The sequence below is a fragment of the Rhododendron vialii genome, chromosome 2a (assembly GCF_030253575.1).
Source record: "Rhododendron vialii isolate Sample 1 chromosome 2a, ASM3025357v1".
Lineage (NCBI taxonomy): Eukaryota > Viridiplantae > Streptophyta > Magnoliopsida > Ericales > Ericaceae > Rhododendron > Rhododendron vialii.
Genome location: NC_080558.1, coordinates 15,783,169 through 15,803,165, shown reverse-complemented (window position 1 = coordinate 15,803,165; position 19,997 = coordinate 15,783,169). Strand labels below are relative to the sequence as shown.

General features: G+C 38.9%; 1 protein-coding gene across 1 annotated transcript in view; it reads right to left on the bottom strand.

The window, feature by feature from the left end:
- Nucleotides 1-599: 599 nt before the first annotated feature.
- The window catches only part of LOC131317216 (plant intracellular Ras-group-related LRR protein 4-like), a 46,093-nt gene continuing 26,695 nt past the window's right edge, over nt 600-19,997 (bottom strand). Inside the window, exon 2 of the mRNA XM_058346784.1 lies at nt 600-818. Coding sequence (XP_058202767.1) covers nt 771-818 — 48 coding nt within the window. The 3' untranslated portion in view covers nt 600-770. The remainder of the gene's footprint in view (nt 819-19,997) is intronic.

The following is a 19,997-nucleotide window of genomic DNA, read 5'->3' as shown; positions in this document are numbered from 1 at the left end:
AATTCACAACATGATCACACAAACAATTAAGTTTTCAAGCTCTCACAAACGCCAAAAAAATATGTGGGAAAAAAGGGCACAATAATAGCTGGGATAATCCAATCTCGAAGATCCTGTTCCCTACCGTTCTATGGTAGATAACGACTGGTAAAATAACCTGATTTGGAGACCCCAATTCAAACCTTAGGGACGTGTGCAATCTTCCAATAGTCTCCACCTTGTAAGTCTCTATTCAAGCTCGAAACAAATGTTACAGACATATCACTGAATTCAAGATATTTAAGGTTGGCCAAATGTTCAACACCTGAGGGCAACTCCATCATCAATTTATAGTCTCGGAGATATAGCTCTTCAAGAAGAGGCATCGAGTTAGATTCCACTCTCACCCATTTCAATCCTACTAAGTGAACCAACCACAATTGTTTAAGCTTTTGAAACCCACCAGCCTTGAAAAACAATTCTATCACCTTCATATGCTGTGCTAAGTTCAAGGCAAAGCAAATTGGGCAAACCTTGAAGGGATTGTAGCGGATCAACATATCTTTTAACTTATTCCACCATAACCGTAATCTTTTCAGGTTGTGAAGAGATGGTATCCAGTGCGGTATCTTCTCCAAACATCCGCCTAGGAAGAGGCTTCGAAGAAATCGAGGCAGCAAAGACAAAGAATCTAAATCAATGAACTCATCTTCTTCCATTGCCGCAACGGACAATGAGCGAAGGTTGTTTAGCTTCTCAAGGGAGGAACATAGCACAGTTCCATCTTCCTTCTATAGCCTTACAATGAACAATCTCCTCAGTTGAGTTAGCTTCCCCACCTCTCTTCGCACAATCCTAACAGAGGCATCAATAGCACATAATTTTTGCAAGTACAATAAACTTCCTATTCCCGTAGGGGCTTTGAAGCCAATTACATAGTGAAAAGAAAAATAAATCTGGTCGTCGACGTTGTAGCGATACAACAAGAGATTGCGAAGATGTTTGAGCTTCAAGATCTCATCAGGCAACTCGGTGACATTCGTTTCTTTCAGATCCAATGTTTCTATCTTCTTAAGATTTCCGATTGATTTTGGGATCATTTTTACATTGGTCGCCCTCAAACTTAGATAAGTAAGATTAAGGAGGTTCACAACTTCATGCAGGAATGTTTCCAATTGTGCTCCGCTGAAGTCTAACACTGTTAGTAGCTATACACCCTCGCCTAAGGATGCAAGCTTTGACAAAATGGATACTGAATCTATTGCACTGAACACGAGTAATGAACGAAGGCGAGTGAAACAAATACTTTCTTGAATATCTTCCAAATTATGGTGGACCGAGAGGCGTCGCAATTTCTCAAGCCATGCTCCGCCTCTTTCACTTGCTATTGTGACAATGTTTTGCTCTCTTGACTTCGCAATTATCATTTCACGCCAAAGGTCATGGATCCGATAAGCTTCAAACCTTTGATCTTGCTTGATTTTTATCACATAAACTAAACTTCTATTTATTAGCTCATTTAGGTAGCTCTCAGCAACTTCTTCTCTTGTCATTCCTTCTTTCACTTCTACAAATCCTTCTGCCACTCACAACCGAATTAATCTCCAGTGATCAATGAGACAATCTCCTGGAAAAATACTCAAGTACAAAAAACATAGCTTAAGATACCAAGGCAAATCAAAGTAACCGAGGACAATATCTTTTTCATGCTCATGAGTTTGTCATTTCCTTCTAGTTCCGCACCCAGGCCATGGTAAATCCTCTCTCACTCATCTTCACTCTTCTCCTTTGTTGATAACAAACCACTAATTGCCACTATTGCAAGTGGAACCCCTCGCATTTTGCCAAGATTTTTTTAGAAAGATCTTCCAAATATGAAGGACAAGAATTCTCCCTGAATGTCTTTGAGCAGAACAAGGCCCATGACTCTTTTGGAGTCAAGGGCTTGAGTTTATACACCATGCCATGATATTCTTCACTAGCAAGAGAAGCTAAATCTACATTTCTTGTTGTCAAAATTACTCGACTGTCGTGATTGCATTCAGGAAGTACGATTCTTAAAACTTGCCATGCATCAATATGCCATACATCATCAAAAACAAGCACATACCTCTTTTGTTGCAAAAAGGCATTAATTATACCTTGCTGTTTGCATCCATACTGTCCACTCCTTGTGGGACTGGTTGCCTGACATCTTCAAAGAGAACTTGAATCATGTCTTTTAAAAGCTTTTCAACCTTAAATGATTCAGAAACAGTGATCCAAGCATGGTTCTGGAAGTGCCTCTTCACTGTTGCATCGTCGTATACTTTTTTTGTAAGGATGGTTTTGCCCAATCCGCCCGTTCATGCTACAGAAAGCACCTTCAGTCGAGGATCGTCATATCCACCAGCCACTGAATCAATTGTGATTTGGGCTTGACAATGCCCACAAGGTCAGCTTCTTGGAGTAGAAGGGCATCGCCACGACAATCATACCATGCGAGGACTGAATTTGCAAAGCTTGAACCTTGCTCTATTTTGCTATATATGTCACTATATCTCTGATTTCCCATGGAAATATTGATGATTCTGGACCTTTAACTTCAGAAGCAATTTGGTGGCGAGCTTTTAAAGTCTTAATAAAGAAAGAAACCTTACATAGAAACATGTGGAATCCAGTGCTATGATGATGTCTAAGGCGCAACATGTACATGTCAAGAGCATCAGCAGTGTCATATGCAGCTTCTCGAACTTGCTTCACCCATACATTGATTTTTGGGTCTCTATCTTCTATAACATTAGCAACTCTGAGAAAATGTGTCATGCGCTCGAATTCGTCTGTTATGTATTCAATGTCTTCCCGTACTCCGCTCAACAAGTTCAACTTTTCTTGGAGATAGGGTGCGAAGTTGGATAGAAGTTCGAACACAGCGCCCTCTGCCATTTTTTGGACTGTCTATGTTGAATATCTGTCCTTATTTCTTTCCACAACATTGTTAGCGGGAAATTAAAGCCATGTTGATTCCTTTCTTTGCACAATGTTGATTCCTTCATTAATGATAACAGGTAAGCGTGAAAACCCAGCAGGATGTTAGCAGAAATTAAAGCAAAAGAGAAAGTTTGTGGAATTAACAAGCTAAAACTAATCTAACGATTGCGAGAAAGAGAAACTACTGACATTATAATGGTAAACATGATCGGACGATTACAATTAAGAAAATTTCTAGCTAGATAAAATGACGCAATGGAATGCACAAAGAGATTAGTTGCGTACCAATCCAAACGAAGGTAGAAACTCGAATCCACAAGAAAGACACAAAGTATGAGAATATTATTGATAAAAAGATGACTGCATAATAGATTACAACCCCTTTTATAGGAAAAGAGCCCTAACCCTAGCAAACCCTACCTTAAAAACGAAGTATCCCAAAAATTTGGAAAACTAACAAAATTAAAAATTAGAAAGAAAAATAAGACTTTCTCAAAAAGAACCAACCAAAAAGAAACTATCGGCTAAGAGTTATTAACGTTTTAATATTTTCCTAAAATGGCAAAAACGTAAATTGAAGGCCTAAACAAATGAATTAGGCCAACATCTTTCATGGGTCACGACTTAGGGTGGTGAATATTGACCGCAACGTGATTTTGAGTCAGCCCACCAAGTTTGGGCCAATTCCGAGTTAGTCCAAAATTTGCCAATTTGGGTAATCCACAACTAATTAATAAACATTGTTTGGGCTTTTGAGGCTTCGCCCGGTCTAACTAATCATGAAATTGGACTGCCACGTGTTCTACATCAAACAAAATAGAATTTGATAAGCTAAGAGATTTTGACAGCTTAGATTCCTCGTCTATTCAAGTGATTGCTTCTAGATTGAGAGATCAATATTTAAATTCTAATTTCTTTTTTTTTTATTTAATCGATGGAAGAGTGATTTTTACATCAGATATAAAGTACAAAGTACAAACCAGATATGAAGTACAGAGTATAAACCCAGGACACTACGTACATGAATGTGAGAGTCTACGAAATAACCAAGCCCAACAAGCAACTCGACCAATACAAGAAATAAACCCATTATAGGGTAAAACAAAGAAAGAAATGAAAAGCCCTCTAAGAGAAGAATACCTACACGCAGGTGGAGAGAGATTCAAACTTTTGACCACTTAGTGTGATGCAAGAGTCCTGGCCAACGCACTAAGCTAGCCCCAGTTGGTTATTCTAATTCAAGCTCTTCCTAAACATAGAAATTTTAGAGTTCTGAAATCACATTCTCATTCCCCCTAAGATGTCTGCCATCCAAACACAACTTTAAACTCTAAGACAAGGCACAAAACCTAAGGCTATCACTAAACTTTATGCAAAACCAACAAGACATAAATCATGACATCAAAGAATGCATGTGTTTGCTCCAAAAACGTAACGTGCCCTGTGTTCTGGGAACGTCGAGTTCGAGTGATGTGGGCATGCCAAGACCGTGCATGGTCCAAACGAATTAGGGAGTCGTGGTACCCTGATCTGACTTCTTGCAAGCGATTGCTTCACAACCTTTTGGGAAAGGCCATAAGAATTGGTTTGAATTTGCCTTACTCGTGAAGGACTTAGTATTTAGTGAATAATAAAATGGAACAAGAAACAAAAGCCATTAGTAATATTGGAATTACAAGTCTTTCGTGAAAAGAAAAGTGCTGGAAAGTATGCTGAGAAGCTGTAAAAATTGGTATTGAAATGATGAGGCAAGAGGCAGTAAAGACCCTGAAAAACAGCAGATAAGGCATTGAAAATGGTCAACGTGTCCTCTGCAAAAAATTGCTCCCAACTTATTCAAAAAAGCTAAAAATATGTACCACCATTGATATTGGTGGTAACTCACGTGATTGATGCCACGTGACTCTTTGAATCGGTCAAAAAGTGACATAACTTCTATTTTTCAAGACCTTTTCCCACTATCAAGCATCACGAACTATTTCTGCTATAAACATGGCTCACTCATGCTCCATGTAGCAATAACTTCCTAGTTACCATCATAGTGGAGGACTATTCCCTGAATATGCCCTGAAAAGCTGTCAGCCGTCCCTTGAATTTAGGCTCTGAGAATGCGACATGTGTCCCATGTCTTCAAATCACTTCCTTTAAGCTCAAATTGATTGTAGACGTTGATTGAAAATCGAAATCCCCTCATGATTGCCATGTGACCCTTTGAATAGGTCAAAAACTAGCAAAATTCCTATTTTCAGGGACTATTCTCTGAATTTTCTCTTCCCACTAAACATATTCAATTGAAACATGCTTCATTATATGTCACGTGACATTCATGACTGATCCTCATGTATTTAACATTTTTAATGCTTAAAATTCAAGGGAATGAAGGAATATTCTCTGAAAATCTGTCTGTGAATGCAATCAGACCCTGAAAAATCTCAACTACCCTGAAAAGTACATAGGAGTTTGTTTTTGAATATTAGGGTAGGACAAATCTAGTATACCCTTGTCATTTTGGGATTAGTTCTTCAACCGTTGATCCTTTTTGCACTTGGACTTGATCGACTTTGACTTTCTCATTAACCAACCAAGCGAGCCCACTTGATTTTGACTCTTTGCTGACCATGAGTTCGGGCCCACTTACCACGTGGAACTCAATCATTGACTCTTTCCAAAAGAGTCAAAAATAGGTGTAAACGGCATGGAAAATTATTTAGCCCCAAAACAAAGTGGGATGCACATGAAGTGCGTATACCCTTTTTAAACGAGTTCCAATTCCTTTGGCACGAACGAAAGCTTCTCCTCTACTTTCAACCACCAGGTGGAGTATCTAGATTCAAACAAACTAATTAACTCTCAAACCCAAATGAAAAAAGATTAAATAAGTACAGACTCTAATGGTTTGTCCGAATTCGAAAATATCCAAAAATAGCCAACGCCACTAACTTTCTTAATTGTTCAATGTTAACTTCCGAAACCAGTATTTGGTTTTTTTCCCTTCTGGATGTTAGGATTCACGAGTTGCTATTGCTTGTTTCTTTTGAGGGCAACTGGTTCTGCTACGAGCTAAATTCATTCACAGTAATCATAAGGAGAATTTGATTTGAAATGACCCAAGAGACACGGTTAATTGTGTTTTTGTTTGTTTACTTGCTCCTATTAATTCTAGAGCCTACTTTTCTTAAATTAAGTTAAAAGTCTAATTGTTTGTTGTTTCATAATTTTATTGCCGCTTCGATCCATGTTCGCAGACCTAAATTCATTATGAGTAAGAGCATCTCCGATGGGAGCCTTTAAATCACCCTTCAATTGTTGGTCCTATTTAATTCGTCCTATTTCACTTGCAAAGAAGTACATGTAGTTGTGAGTAGGTTGATTTGCTTTGGTATTTCTTCTCTCTCACCAAAGTTTTGAGCTCAGCCCCAAGGAGATGGCCAAGTGGTTTTGCCTAGATTTAAGGGGTTTGCTCCTTTGTAAGGTTTAAGGTTCGATTCTCCTTATCAGAAACTTTTGGGGCCTCTTACGTACCCTCACGCATAAGCGCATGAAACGGCTATAGGAGGACTGTAGGGGTTAATCCGAGATCCGTGTAAGCTAACCTGGAACACGCTGGATTACTTATAGGTACAAATGTTGTGGGCTCTGCCTAATAGTGTTTGAGTAACACACACTCTCTCAACTTAAATAATTGTTAAAAGTGTTCCTGGAGCACTGTCATGCCGTGTTCTAGATTTTTTTTTTCTTTTCATTACACATAATTGACATGAGAGCCACCCACTTTGCGTAGAAATCCACACCTATGGTACTGGGGTCATGTAATGGTACTTGGAAGTGATAATGGCAGAGTGTCGCTAAAACAAGTCTTGGTTTACACTTCATTATCCAGTTCCAACTTTTTTGTCTTTCTCGTTTTGTATGTTTTTGTTCGTCATTTAAATTTTTTTTTTTTGCAATTTGTGTTTATTTCTTCGATTAATCATTCTTCTTGATAAGATGAGATGAGTTCAAAAATGAAAAAATTATGATCAAAAGTAAAAAAAAAGTTTACTAAAGCCGAAAAGTATGAAACATTTGTCTTCTTTTTTTTCTAAAGTGTCCTCTTATATAAAGTTTTTCAAACATTAATCTACGTTTTTATACTTTTCTGATTCATTTTGTCGAGCCGAAGGATTAATCTCAAAAATTTCGACAAAAAAAGTTACGAAAAGTAAAAATCACCCAGAAAAGATTTTAGACAAAAAAAAAAAGTAAATGCTTTTTGCATACCTAGGAAACTGGAAAAAAAAATTAACCGAAGGCACAAAATTGTTGCAAACCGATAAACCGAAGGCATACTTTGAACTTCTAAATTCTGTCAACCTGATTACATCAAATATAAGGTTCTCGATAAAGTAATTTATTCAAGACAAAAGAAGTACGCAAAAGAAATATCTAATTCACAACATGATTACACAAACAAGTTTACAAGCTCTCACAAACGCCAAAAACAAAAAAATACTAAGAGAAAAATGGGCACATCAATAGCGGGGATAAACCAATCTTGAAGATCCTCATCCCCTCCCGTTCTACCGTATCATAGATAATGACCGGTCCAATAACCAGACCGTCTAGACATATCAGTCAAGCTCGTAACTGACGACCGGTCTTCCCCAATCCAAACCTTAGGGACGTGTGCAATTTTCCAATAGTCCCCACCTTGTAAGCCTCTATTCAAGCTCGAAATTAATGTTTCAGACATATCAGTCAAGTCAAGATATTGAAGGTTGGCCAAATGTTCAACACCTGAGGGCAACTCCATCATCAATTTACAGTCTTGAAGGTATAGATTTTCAAGAAGAGGCATCGAGCTAGACTCCACTCTCACCCATTTCAATCCTGCTAAGCGAACCAACCACAATTCTTTAAGCTTTTGAAACCCACCAGCCTTGAAAAACAATCCATCTCCTTCATATGCAGTAGCAAGTCCAAGGTGAAGCAAATTGGGCAAATCTTGAAGGGATTGCAGTGGATCAATATCTTTTAACTTACACCACCCTAACAATAATCTTTTCAGGTTGTGAAGAGATGGTATCCAGTGCGGTATCTTCTCCAAACGTCCTTTTAGATAGAGTCTCTGAAGAAGTTGAGGAGGCAAAGACAAAGAATCTAAATCAATGATCTCATCTTCTTTTGTTGCCGCAACGTACAAGGAGCGAAGGTTCTTTAGCTTCTCAAGGGAAGAACATAGCATAGTCCCATCTTCCTTCTGTAGCATTGTAATGAGCAATCTTCTCAGTTGAGTTAGCTTCCCCACCTCTCTTAGCACAATACCACTATTATTCCCTTCGTTTGCATCAACACCACATAGTTTCTGCAAGTACAACAAACTTCCTATTCCCGCCGGGGCTTTGAAGCCAATTGAATCACCAAAAGGAAAATAACAATGGGCGTTGTCGTAGCGATACAACAATAGATGGCGAAGATGCTGGAGCTTTAAGATCTCATCAGGCAACTCGGTGACATTTGTTTCTTTCAGATTCAATACTTCTAGCTTCTTGAGCTTTCTGATCGATTTCGGGATTGTTTTTATATTTGTCGCCCTCAAACTTAGATAAGTAAGATTAAAGAGGATCACAATTTCATGGGGGAATGTTTTCAGTTGTGCTCCTCTCAAGTCTAACACTGTTAGTAGCCTTACACCCTTGCCTAAGGTTGCAACAGTTGACAACATGGACAACGCATCTGTTGCGTTGAACACAAGTAAAGAACGTAGGCGAGTGAAACAAATGTCTTGCTGAATATCTTCCAAATTATGGTGGACCGAGAGGCGTCGCAATTTCTCAGGCCACGCTCCGCCTCTTTCACTTGCGATTGTGACAATGTTTTGCTCTCTTGACTTCGCAATTATCATTTCACGCCAAAGGTCATGGATCCGATAAGCTCTAAACCTTCCATCTATCGTGACGTGTGTCACTTGAACTAAACTTCTGTTCATTAGCTCATTGAGGTAGCCCTCAGCAACTTCTTCTATTGTAATTCCTTCTTTCACTTCTATAAATCCTTCCGCCGCCCACAACCGAATTAATCTCCAGTGATCAATGAGACAATCCTCTGGAAAAATACTCAAGTACAAGAAACATAACTTAAGATAGTAAGGCAAACCAAAGAAACTGAGGAACAATATGTTAGTCAAGCTCATGAGTTTGTCATTTCCTTCTAGTTCTGCACCAAGGCCGCGATTAATTTTCTCCCACTCATCCACACTCTTCTCTTTTGTTGATAACAAACTACTAATTGCCACTATTGCAAGTGGTAACCCCTCACATTTTCCCAAGATTTTTTTAGAAAGATCTTCCAAATATGAAGGACAAGAATTCTCCTTGAATGTCTTTGAGCAAAACAAGGCCCATGACTCTTTGGGAGGCAGGGGCTGGAGATTATACACCATGCCATGATATTCTTCGCTAGCAAAAGATGCTAAATCAACATTTCTTGTTGTCAAAATTACTCGACTGCCGCAATTGCATTCAGGAAGTACGATTCTTAAAACTTGCCATGCATAAATACTCCATACATCATCAAAAACAAGCACATACCTCTTTTGCTGCAAAAAAGCATTAATTATACCTTTCAAGCTGTTTGCATCCATACTGTCCATTCCTCGTGGGGGTGGTTGCTTGAATTCTTCAAAGAGAACTCGAATAATGTGTTTTAAAAGCTCTTCGACCTTGAATGATTCAGAAATAGTGATCCAAGCATGGTTCTGGAAGTGTCTCGTCACTCGTGTGTCGTCGTAGACTTTTTTTGTAAGGGTGCTTTTGCCCAATCCACCCATACCTGCTACAGAAAGCACCTTGAGTTGAGGATCCTCATCCACCAGCCATTGAATCAAGTGTGATTTGGGCTTGTCAATGCCCACAAGGTCAGCTTCTTTGAGTAGAAGGGCATCACCACGACAATCATACCATGTGATGTCTGAATGAGTAGAGCTTGAGCCTTGCTCTATTTCGCCATATATGGCACTATATCGTTGATGACCCTCAGAAATACTGATGATTTTGGACTTGATTCTTTTTAGTTCAAAAGCAATTTGGTGGCGAGCTTTTAAAGTCTTAATAAAGAAAGAAACCTTACTTACAAACTCGTGGAATTTGGTGCTATGATGATGTCTAGATCTGAGGCGAAGCATGTACATGTCAAGAGCATCCGCAGTGTCATATGCAGCTTCACGAACTTGCTTCACCCATACTTTGATGTTTGGATCTCTATCTTCTATGGCATCAGCAACTCTCAGGAAATGTTTCATGCGCTCGAATTCGCCTTTTATGTATTCGATGTCTTCCCGTACTCCGCTCAACAAGTTCAACTTTTCTCGGAGATAGGGTGCGGAGACGGCTACGAAAATGAACACAGCCTCTGCCATTTTTTTTTTTTCTTTGGTGATTTACGGAGTAGCTTTGGATTTGAAGAGAAAGGGGGGATGGTAAGGGAAAACTGGGATGTTGTCAGCCTCTGCCATACTAAAATCAAAAGTGTTTTTCCTTCAAAAACCTCCAAATCCCCGATGCTCAAATCTCCTTAATTACATGTAGGCTTCCTCCTTCTTATGTGGCACTCCTTCCTCTCCCCAACACGCTTCTGCTTTTTTTTTTTCTCTCTTTCTTTTTTCCCCAATTTCTACCCTATCAACTGTGTTAACATAAACACCAATAAGAAACAAAGCAATGGAAAATGATATTCACTTTTGCTGAATCTTTTATTGGAAGAGAGAAAATAACTCAAGGTCTACCAAAACTCGCGGAGAAATAAAAGTAATAAGTTAGAGAAATAAAAGTAATCATTGAGAGAAAATCTATTGGAAACTGTGCCAAGAGAGAAAAGGTTGAGACTTGAGCCCAAAATGAACATACTCAAGTCTTGAATGCAAAATTGACCTCTCACCCACCCCATGTATTCTTTTCCACATCCTTCCTCTCTGTTTTCACACCTACTAGCGGGGTCCATCCCAGTGTTGTTAATCACATACGGTACCGGCCCATATTGGTCATAAAACGGTACACAATCTTGGTGATCCATACTGGACAAAATTCCAGCCTATACCGATTGATACCGGGTGTACTATCAGCTTGTACTGGAATCTTGACCAATACAAATGCTAATATATATATACACACACAGTAAGCTTCTAATAAGGGCGCCCTTACCGTATTACGGTAAGGGCTTCCCCTTTTCTTCTCTTTTCCGACCAAATTTTGATGATCCGAGCCGCTCAATGTGTTCAAAATGTGATTTTAAGGGTACACTCATGAAATAAGCAAAAAAAATGACCGGAAAGGGCTTGATTTGAGCAGTTTATATTTGAACCGTTCGATAAAATACAAACAAAAATTGCTCGGATCAAGCCCTTTTCGGTTTTTTTTTTTGCTAATTTCTCGCAAGTACCCTTAAAATCACGTTCTGAACACATTGAGCGGCTCGGATCATAGCAAATTGGTCGGGAAAGGGACGTTCTTACCGTAATACGGTAAGGGCGCCCTTATTAGAAGTTTTGTGTGTGTTGTATATATATATATATATCGATAAAAAGGCAGTCGAAGAAGAACAAAAGTGGAAGCAACCGATGCTTTGGTCATGAACTTACTCTTCTGTCTCCCAATCGGCATTGGAACCCGACACATGAATTTTAAGGTATTTTAACAAAATCTGGTGCCTATTTTATATTAATCATGTTAATTTGTTATTAGACCTAGTATTAAGGTGATTCAGAATGTTAGAATTAGTTTTATTTTTTCTATTTTAAGTTTTAAATTGTACATAAGTATATTAAAAATATCTGAAAATGTATATTGCAATAAATCCAAAATGGTATTGAGATAAATCAATACCAATACATACCGTCTCAATAAAAAAAATGGTACGCTACTTGTAAGAGATTGATAACTTTGAGTCCATCCGTCTCATTTGCCCACTCTTTGTCTAATGATTAATAATTGAATCGACATTGTGCAAGCAAATGTGGGGACCATTAAGGTCTAGTGGAGACAGTCCCACTAGACTTTTCATCCAATATGAGATGGTGTTGTGCAGTGGTGTGCGCAGCACCGTGACGCACCTTTAAGCCCTCGGATCGTGCATTTCACGACGCGCTCAAATCTCATCTCGACAATAAATGGCTCTCGATCGTTAGTTGTCGAATTAAAATCCGTAGATGGTCCCATACACTTCGACAATATACCATACAGCTTTAAAAGACATGATCCACCCAAGAGAGCCTGGCAACCACTCCCACAAGGAGTGGACAATATGGATACAATCAACTTGAAAAGGATAATTAATGATTCCCTAGGGCATGAATTTTTTGTTTAATTGACCAACTCGATCACAATGGCTCCGTTCTTCTTAAATTTGAATTTTTATTTGATTGACATTAGATTTTTAGAATTGGTCATTCACCTCAGGAAGAAAAGTCTAAAAATTAAATAATGACAAGAAGCAAAAAGAATATACACTAAGAAGAGAATAAGATACCCAATAATGGATATCTCTTTTTGTAGAGTCATTTTATATAATAAAAAAATATTAAACTATGGTCCGTATTTTTGTACTTTTTTTGATAACTCTTCTTGAGTTGAATGATTAATCCAAAAATTAGAAAAAATTAAAATACCAAAATAAAAATTTAGGGACAATGGACATGTATTTCTATGTGCTTGTTGTTTGTTCATACCTTCAATAAAACAAAATCAATCTGTGTAGTGAAATATAGACCACTAATTGTGAGATGATAAGGGGTTCAAATTAACTTAAATACTCGACATGATGGTTAGTTTCTAGTGGTTAATTAAATTTTCTTTTAGCTTTTAGGGAAAGTTAACGGAAATGAAGTGTCAAAAAATATAAAATTATGAACCAAAGTTGAATTTTTCAGAAATTGCAAAAACAAAGAGAGAGACTATCCATTTAGTTTATGACATAGGCTCTAAGATAAAATAAATAACAAACAAAAAACGTGTCTCTTGGGTTATTTCTAATCAAATTCTCCAAATCACTCAAAATGAATTTGGCTCTCAGCAGGCTGGCCTCAATATAAACAAGCATTATTTAGCAATTTCCTGAATTTAATTTGACTAACTTATAAAAAATAAAAAAAAATTGAGTTGGGAAGGGTTTTTTTTTGGTACTTCAGAATATTTTAGTTGGGAAGTTGACATAACACCCAAGGAACAAAGCAGCAATGGGAAAAGATATTCACTTTTGCTGACTCTTTTGCAGGAAGAGACAAAATACCCCAAGGGCTGCCAAAACCCACGAAGAGGAAAAAGAGAGAGATATCCGTGCAATTCATCACGCCAAGTCATGAATGCGAAATTGACCTCTCACTCATCCCGTGTATTTTTTTTTTGGGAAAATGACGGTCCAGAACGTATTTTGATAATTAATACCTGTTAAAGACAAGCTAAAAACATTTGTTAATACTAAAAATATCCTTAGCGGGTATTAATTATCAAAACATGCTATTGGCCGTCATTTCCCCCTTTTTTTTTTCCATATTTGGCCAGCTCTGTTGGGCAACCACCATCTTCTATGACCATTGTGGTAATGGCCAAAGACCCGATTTCTCTCTTTAATGGGGTTTCATCGAGAAAAGCATCTTTCCGATGGATGCCAGTGAAAAGCTGCATATTGCATCCCAAAGTTCTTGTGGGTGGACAAATACAAGTAGGGATTTATTCTACACTAGATTGTAACGGCTTCTCGTGTCTCTTGACCGGAACCTTAATTCGTCGTCGGAATTCATGATCTACAAAACAGACAAGAAGTGAGTGCACCTTTGCCTCTCGTGGCAAAAGCCCTCCGATGCCTTAATTAGTATCACGTACTGGTAATAAACCCTAAATATCAATAGAAAGTCACGTATGAGTGCAATGTATTGCGTACCTTTCACCTTTAGGTTTACCTTATATTTATAGATTCATGGATGCTTGCTGCCCAAGTATCTATGTTGCCCTAGGTTTCCTACCTCGTATAGGAAACCCAGGATATATTGGATTCTCGTTCCCTTACCAGTTCATTACTTTAATCCTTGGAGGACTCTTTTCCATAAAAAGTCGAACATCCCATTCCGTTGGGTATCTTTTCTAGATCCTACTTTCTCGGGATCTTATTCCTTAACGGAATTCCATTGTTTCTGGACCCTTCCAGAGTGTTTCCTTTACTCCAACATCTGATATTTCTTTCTTTGTTCGGCTGTCTTATCGCCGAACAGACTGCATAGACCAGTCACTTCACATGCAACTGGTCTTTTATCAATTATTTGGACCATTGTCTTCTTTGGAGCTTTCCTTACTTGGACTAATGACTTCTCATGTCAACCGAACCTAGACCCCGTACAACCTTCCTGGACCAACGACTTCTCATGTCACTGGTCCATATTGCCGAATACTATATAACACGATGACTCCTTTTTACAACGTGTTCGGGCCCTCCTTGGTCCTATTCGGGAATAACTCCCTACAGTTCTTACTTCCGTCATCCAATTAGAGTTGTCATCGAAACAGTTTTCCTCCAAATTAATCAAATCAACATGGTGTTTACACCCATTTTTGACCAAAAATCAGAAAATGGATTTATGGCCGGGTTAAAAAGAGGCTCTGAAAACCAATTTATGGCCTTGAAAAACCTTATAACCAGTTGCCACAAAATGGGACTAGTTTGGAGGACATTGAAGCATAATAATCCGGAAGACCGGGATCGTATCTAAGAGAATATTTGTTACGGCTTGGATGGATTTGTAGATGTAAACAAGGGTTTTCGGCTTTTAGACCGCCAACTTTGTTTTACTTTATGCGGTGGAAATTTAAAGACTAAATTAACAGCGAATTACTAGAATAAAAGGCAGGCTAGGTCTAGGAGAACCTAACACCCACAACTCAAGTCAAATCACTCTTCTCATCCTGCTACTCGGTTTGAGATACTCAACTAAGCTTCTCAACCCGGAAGATACATGGTTCAATTACCAAGCTAGCTATAGAATTCATTTGGCAAACACCTCGAGTGACAAAGCTCCAAGCATCATGTGTGGTAAGTAAGCTCGCTCTTACCTACACATGATCAATGAGGTTAACACCTTAGCAATTTGACAAACAAATCCGAACTACACATCAATTTTCGAACCAAAAATTCAAACTTTATGATGAGAAAAGCAAATTTAACTCAAGCCATGAGATGCTAATCTCCCCATGACCTAACCTTTAAAAACTTCTCACTCATATCTAGAGAAATAAAAGCAAGCAAAAATCTAGCTAACATATTGAAATAACAAGACTTGAAATAAATTAGAGATTATGATAGATCGGAAGCGTAGCTACAACTTTAATGAAGACAAAAATAGCAAAATAAAATTACTTAAAGTAGAAAATTGAAGTTTAAGTGCTGAAAAAATGAAAAACACCAAGAACAATTCAAAAAGAAATTCAAATCCTATTCTAGATCTAAAAATGTGTACATTTCTGTCCTTATCGTGCAATAGTGACATAACAGAGAATTTATATCACCCCTCACTACAAGAAAATCGTTCTATAGCAACGGTCGAAAGCGTTGCCAAAAAGCCCAAAAACCGTTGGTAGAGACCCGTTTAGGCTATACCAACGGTTCAGCCAAACCGTTGCAATATATCCGTTGCTATAGAGGTATAGCAACGGTTTTGACGAGCGTTGGTATAGATTTTTTTTTACCAACGGTTTCATTAGCAACGGTTATAACCGTTGCTAAAGGCAATTTTCATTTTTTTAAAAACCAACCACTGTGTGACGTAAGCCTCCACGTGGCGCTGGCGTGGCAGCCACATGTCGCCCGCGTGGCGCTAATGTGGCACTCGTGTGGCAGCCTACTTGGCGCTGACGTGGCAGCCCACGTGGCGGGCGAAATATTCTTGCTCCCCTGAGAATCGAACCTCCGACCTCGTGTGTGCGCGCGCGTGCGCGAACCAACTGTGCTAGCTAATAAATTGTGAAAAATTATACACCTTTTAATATTTATACTATACTAACCGGTTTTTTTTAATTCTTTTTGTTTAAATCTGGTTTCTAGTAACAGTTAATGAAAACCGATGCTGTAGACCAGTTTATAGTAACGGTTATTGAAAACCGTTGCTAAAGGTCAGTTTTTAGCAACGGTTAATGAAAACCGTTGCTATAGTCCAGTTTTTAGCAACAGTTAATGAAAACCATTGCTATAGTGTTGTAATCTACTAACGGTCACATGAAAACCGTTGCTATAGTCCTGTTTCTAGTAACGTTTTGGAAACCGTTACTATACACCATCTATACCAACGGCTTTTTTAACCGTTCCTAAAAAATTGTTGGGAGATCCTAAATTTCTTGTAGTGCCTGTTTTGCGCACAGAATATCCCAAAGATACTCTGAAGATTCTGCTCCGAAGGCTCTCGGTACTGATACCGAGATTAATAAGGCTGTTGCTAACCCGTTCGATACCGATACAAAAGCTAACATGGTACCGGTACCGAAGTTGCTAACTGACTTTGACTAGTTCACTTGGTACCGATACATCTATTGAAGTGGTACTGGTACCGAACCTCTTATCTTCAGCACTTCAGCTTCACAGCTCCCAGCAGCTTCCAAAGCACCTAACAGCTTTCACAGCATCTTATTTTCATTCTCTAAACTTAAGTAAAGATTACATTTTAAACCTTGATTTTACCTTTTCTTTTCTTTAATTTATTTAAAGAAAACAAGGAAGTACCCCCCCCCCCCCCATTTGAAAACAATGGCATTACCAGAATTTTGAGATTTCAATCCATTCAAAATGTTAACCCCTAGCTTTTAGTGTAAAATAGAAAACAACACGCTTTTCTATCTAAGAAATGGCTCAAAATATGACCTTACCTTTTAAATAAAACCTTGCAAATTTGAAATTGCTCTTAGAAAAATCCAAGGATCAATTACCGCCATTTTTTATCTTGAAAATCGATACTTTTTCGAAAAGTCATATTTCCATACTTAGACAGATTTTCAAAGGCCGACAGAGTCTTCATAGGTTCCTCGGGTACTTGGATGCACTCGGACCATCCTTGACGTCAAAACATGCCTTATTCACACGATTTACCTGAAAACACTAAAAAGATACCTTACGTGCAATATCAAATAAAAAAGACTAATTTAACGATGAAATTAAACTAAACTAAGGACCTACCGCACCCTTAATGGCATTGTCGGGTGCTTATCAATCCTAATGAAAAACGTGGAGGGATACAGCGTGATCGAGGAAGTTTGGTTAGGTTTCAATCTTTTATCGGGGATTGTGGCTTGGCCGACTTGGGTTTTAATGGATATCCTTTCACTTGGAGGAATAATCGACAGGGTGACGAGTTTATTGAATCCTGGCTAGATAGGGCTTTGGTATCATCCCAATGGTAGCTGTAGTATAACTAGGCCTCAATGGAGCATCTTAATTGTGTGGGTTCTGACCATAAAGCACTACTTTTGAAAACTGTGGTGGGTGGTAAGAGACGTGCGACCCCGTTTAGATTTGATGCAAGATGGTTCAAATACGAGGAAGTTTAGGCGATTGTGCAGCATCAATGGGATCAAAGTATCTCGGGTTCTCGATTGTTTTCTTTGAATCAGAAAATAAAGAACTGCAGGTTGGCCCTGAAATCATGGCGCGTGAAGCAAAATCTTAATTCCAGAAGAAAGATTGACCATGTGATTGCTGAAGTTAAGGAGCTGGAATCTGAGGGGCGTGAACTTCATATCGAAAGTATCTCGGCCTTGGAGGATCAACTTGCTAGAGAATGGGCGCAAGAGGAATTGTACTGGAAACAGAAGTCCACAAAAAATGGCTTAAATTGGGAGACCGAAATACTTCATACTTTCACGTGAGCACAGTTGAGCAGAGAAGGCGTAATCATGTTTCGGGTATTGAGAATGAGCAAGGGGTATGGGTGTCAGACCAGCAGAGTATTGCGACCGAGTTCCAAAAATTCTTCACCAATCTTTATGTCAGTGAAGGTGTTCATGAAGTGCAACAGGTTACAAGTTCTATTCCCATTTGTATAACAGCATATATGAACAATAGGCTTCTTAAACCATTTTATACAGGTGAAATTAAAACTGCGTTGTTTGTGATGCACCCTAATAAAGCACCAGGCTACGATGGTATGACAGCGGGTTTCTTCCAGCGATATTGGGATATAGTCGAAGTTGATGTTTCCCGAGCAGTGCACAGTTTTTTCCATGATGGCAGAATGCTTAGAAGTGTGAATCGCACTCAGATCATTCTTATTCCGAAGGTGCATACACCAACCAAGGTCAGCCAATTCCGTCCTATCAGTTTATGCACCATAGTTTACAAGCTTATTGCTACGGTTCTGGCCAATCGGCTTAGACCTTTTCTCTCTACTATTATCTCGAAAAATCAAAGTGCTTTTGTAGGGGGTCGTTAAATCACGGATAACGTGTTGATTGCTCATGAACTTACGCACTATATCAAGCATAAACGTTTAGGCACTCAAGGCGTGGCCGCGTTTAAATTGGATATGGCGAAAACATACGACCGGGTAGAATGGAGTTACTTGGAGTGGGTGATGGTCCAATTGGGTTTCCACCAAAAATGGATTGGATGGGTCATGGAGTGCATTAGGACCGTCTCATCTTCGATCACTGTCAATGGGGAAGCAGGTGAAACTTTCTTACCAAGTCGAGGGATTCGGCAAGGATGCCCTCTCTCCTCATATCTTTTTCTTTTATGTGGGGAGGGGTTCTCAGCTCTTTTCAAAGACTTTCTAAGTAAAAAGGTTTTGCGGGGTTTTCGGATTAATAACCATTGTCCTGTCGTTTAACATCTCTTATTTTTGGACGATTCTATTATATTCTGTCGTGCAACAGATCAAGATTGTGAAGCTCTTTATAGGATTCTTGACTTGTATGAAGCTACCTTGGGTTAGAAAGTGAACAAGGAGAAATCATTAAATTTTTTTCAGTCCCAATACTCCAACTCAAAGTAGAAACCTCTTAGCAGCAAAGGTGGGGATCACAATGGAAGCAAATGGGGCTAGATATCTGGGACTTCCAATTTTTCATGGTAATTCCAAACGTGATCTTTTTTCATATGTTAAGGATAATACTATTAAACGGTTGAGGAGGTGGAAAGACAAGCAGGTTAATCATGCAGGCCGTGAAGTTTTATTAAAATCTGTGGTATTGCCTCTTCCAAACTATGCTATGTCTTGTTTCCGTTTGCCAAAAACTCTTTTGCCGCGGATTTCTTCCTTGGTTTCGCGGTTTTGGTGGGGTTAAAAAGAGGGTGAGCGAAAAATTCATTGGATTAAATGGGACAAGTTGAGTTTATGCAAAGGGGATGGCGGCTTGGGTTTGCGGGATATGGAATCCTTCAATAAGGCTTTGCTAGCCAAGCAGGGTTGGAAACTTATCTCAGGTGAATCATCTTTGTTCTGACAAATCTTTAAAGGACGCTACTTTCCCAGGACATCTTTTTGGCACGCAAAAGTTACCAGTCAGTCTTCTTGGGCATGGAGGAGCATTGTATGGGCACGGGAATTAATTGACAAGGGTTGGAGGTGGCAAGTTCATTCTAGAAACGAGATTCGTGTGTGGGAAGATCCTTGGCTCCCAAGACATACGAATTGCAAAATTGACAGGCACACGCTGAGAATGAATGATATAGAGACAGTGGCTGACTTGATCGATTCTAGCACTAAAACTTGGAAGGTTGCTTTGGTTCGTGAGGTTTTTAGTAAAGAGGATGCCAACCATAGTCTCTCAATTCCGATTAGCTATACAAATCGACGGGACCGTAAGATTTGGCACCCATCACCAAATGGTTCTTTCTCTGTCAAGTTGGCTTACCGACTTGCTAGGGAAGGGACTAATATTTGTGGGAACATTCACATGGGTCAAACAAGCTCTTCTAGTGTCTTTCCGACTGTTTGGAAGAAGTTGTGGGGAGTACAAATCCATCCGAAGGTGAAACTATTTATGTGGAAGTGTCTTAATAATGCGGTGGCAACAAATGTGGCTCTAGTTATGTGCAAAGTT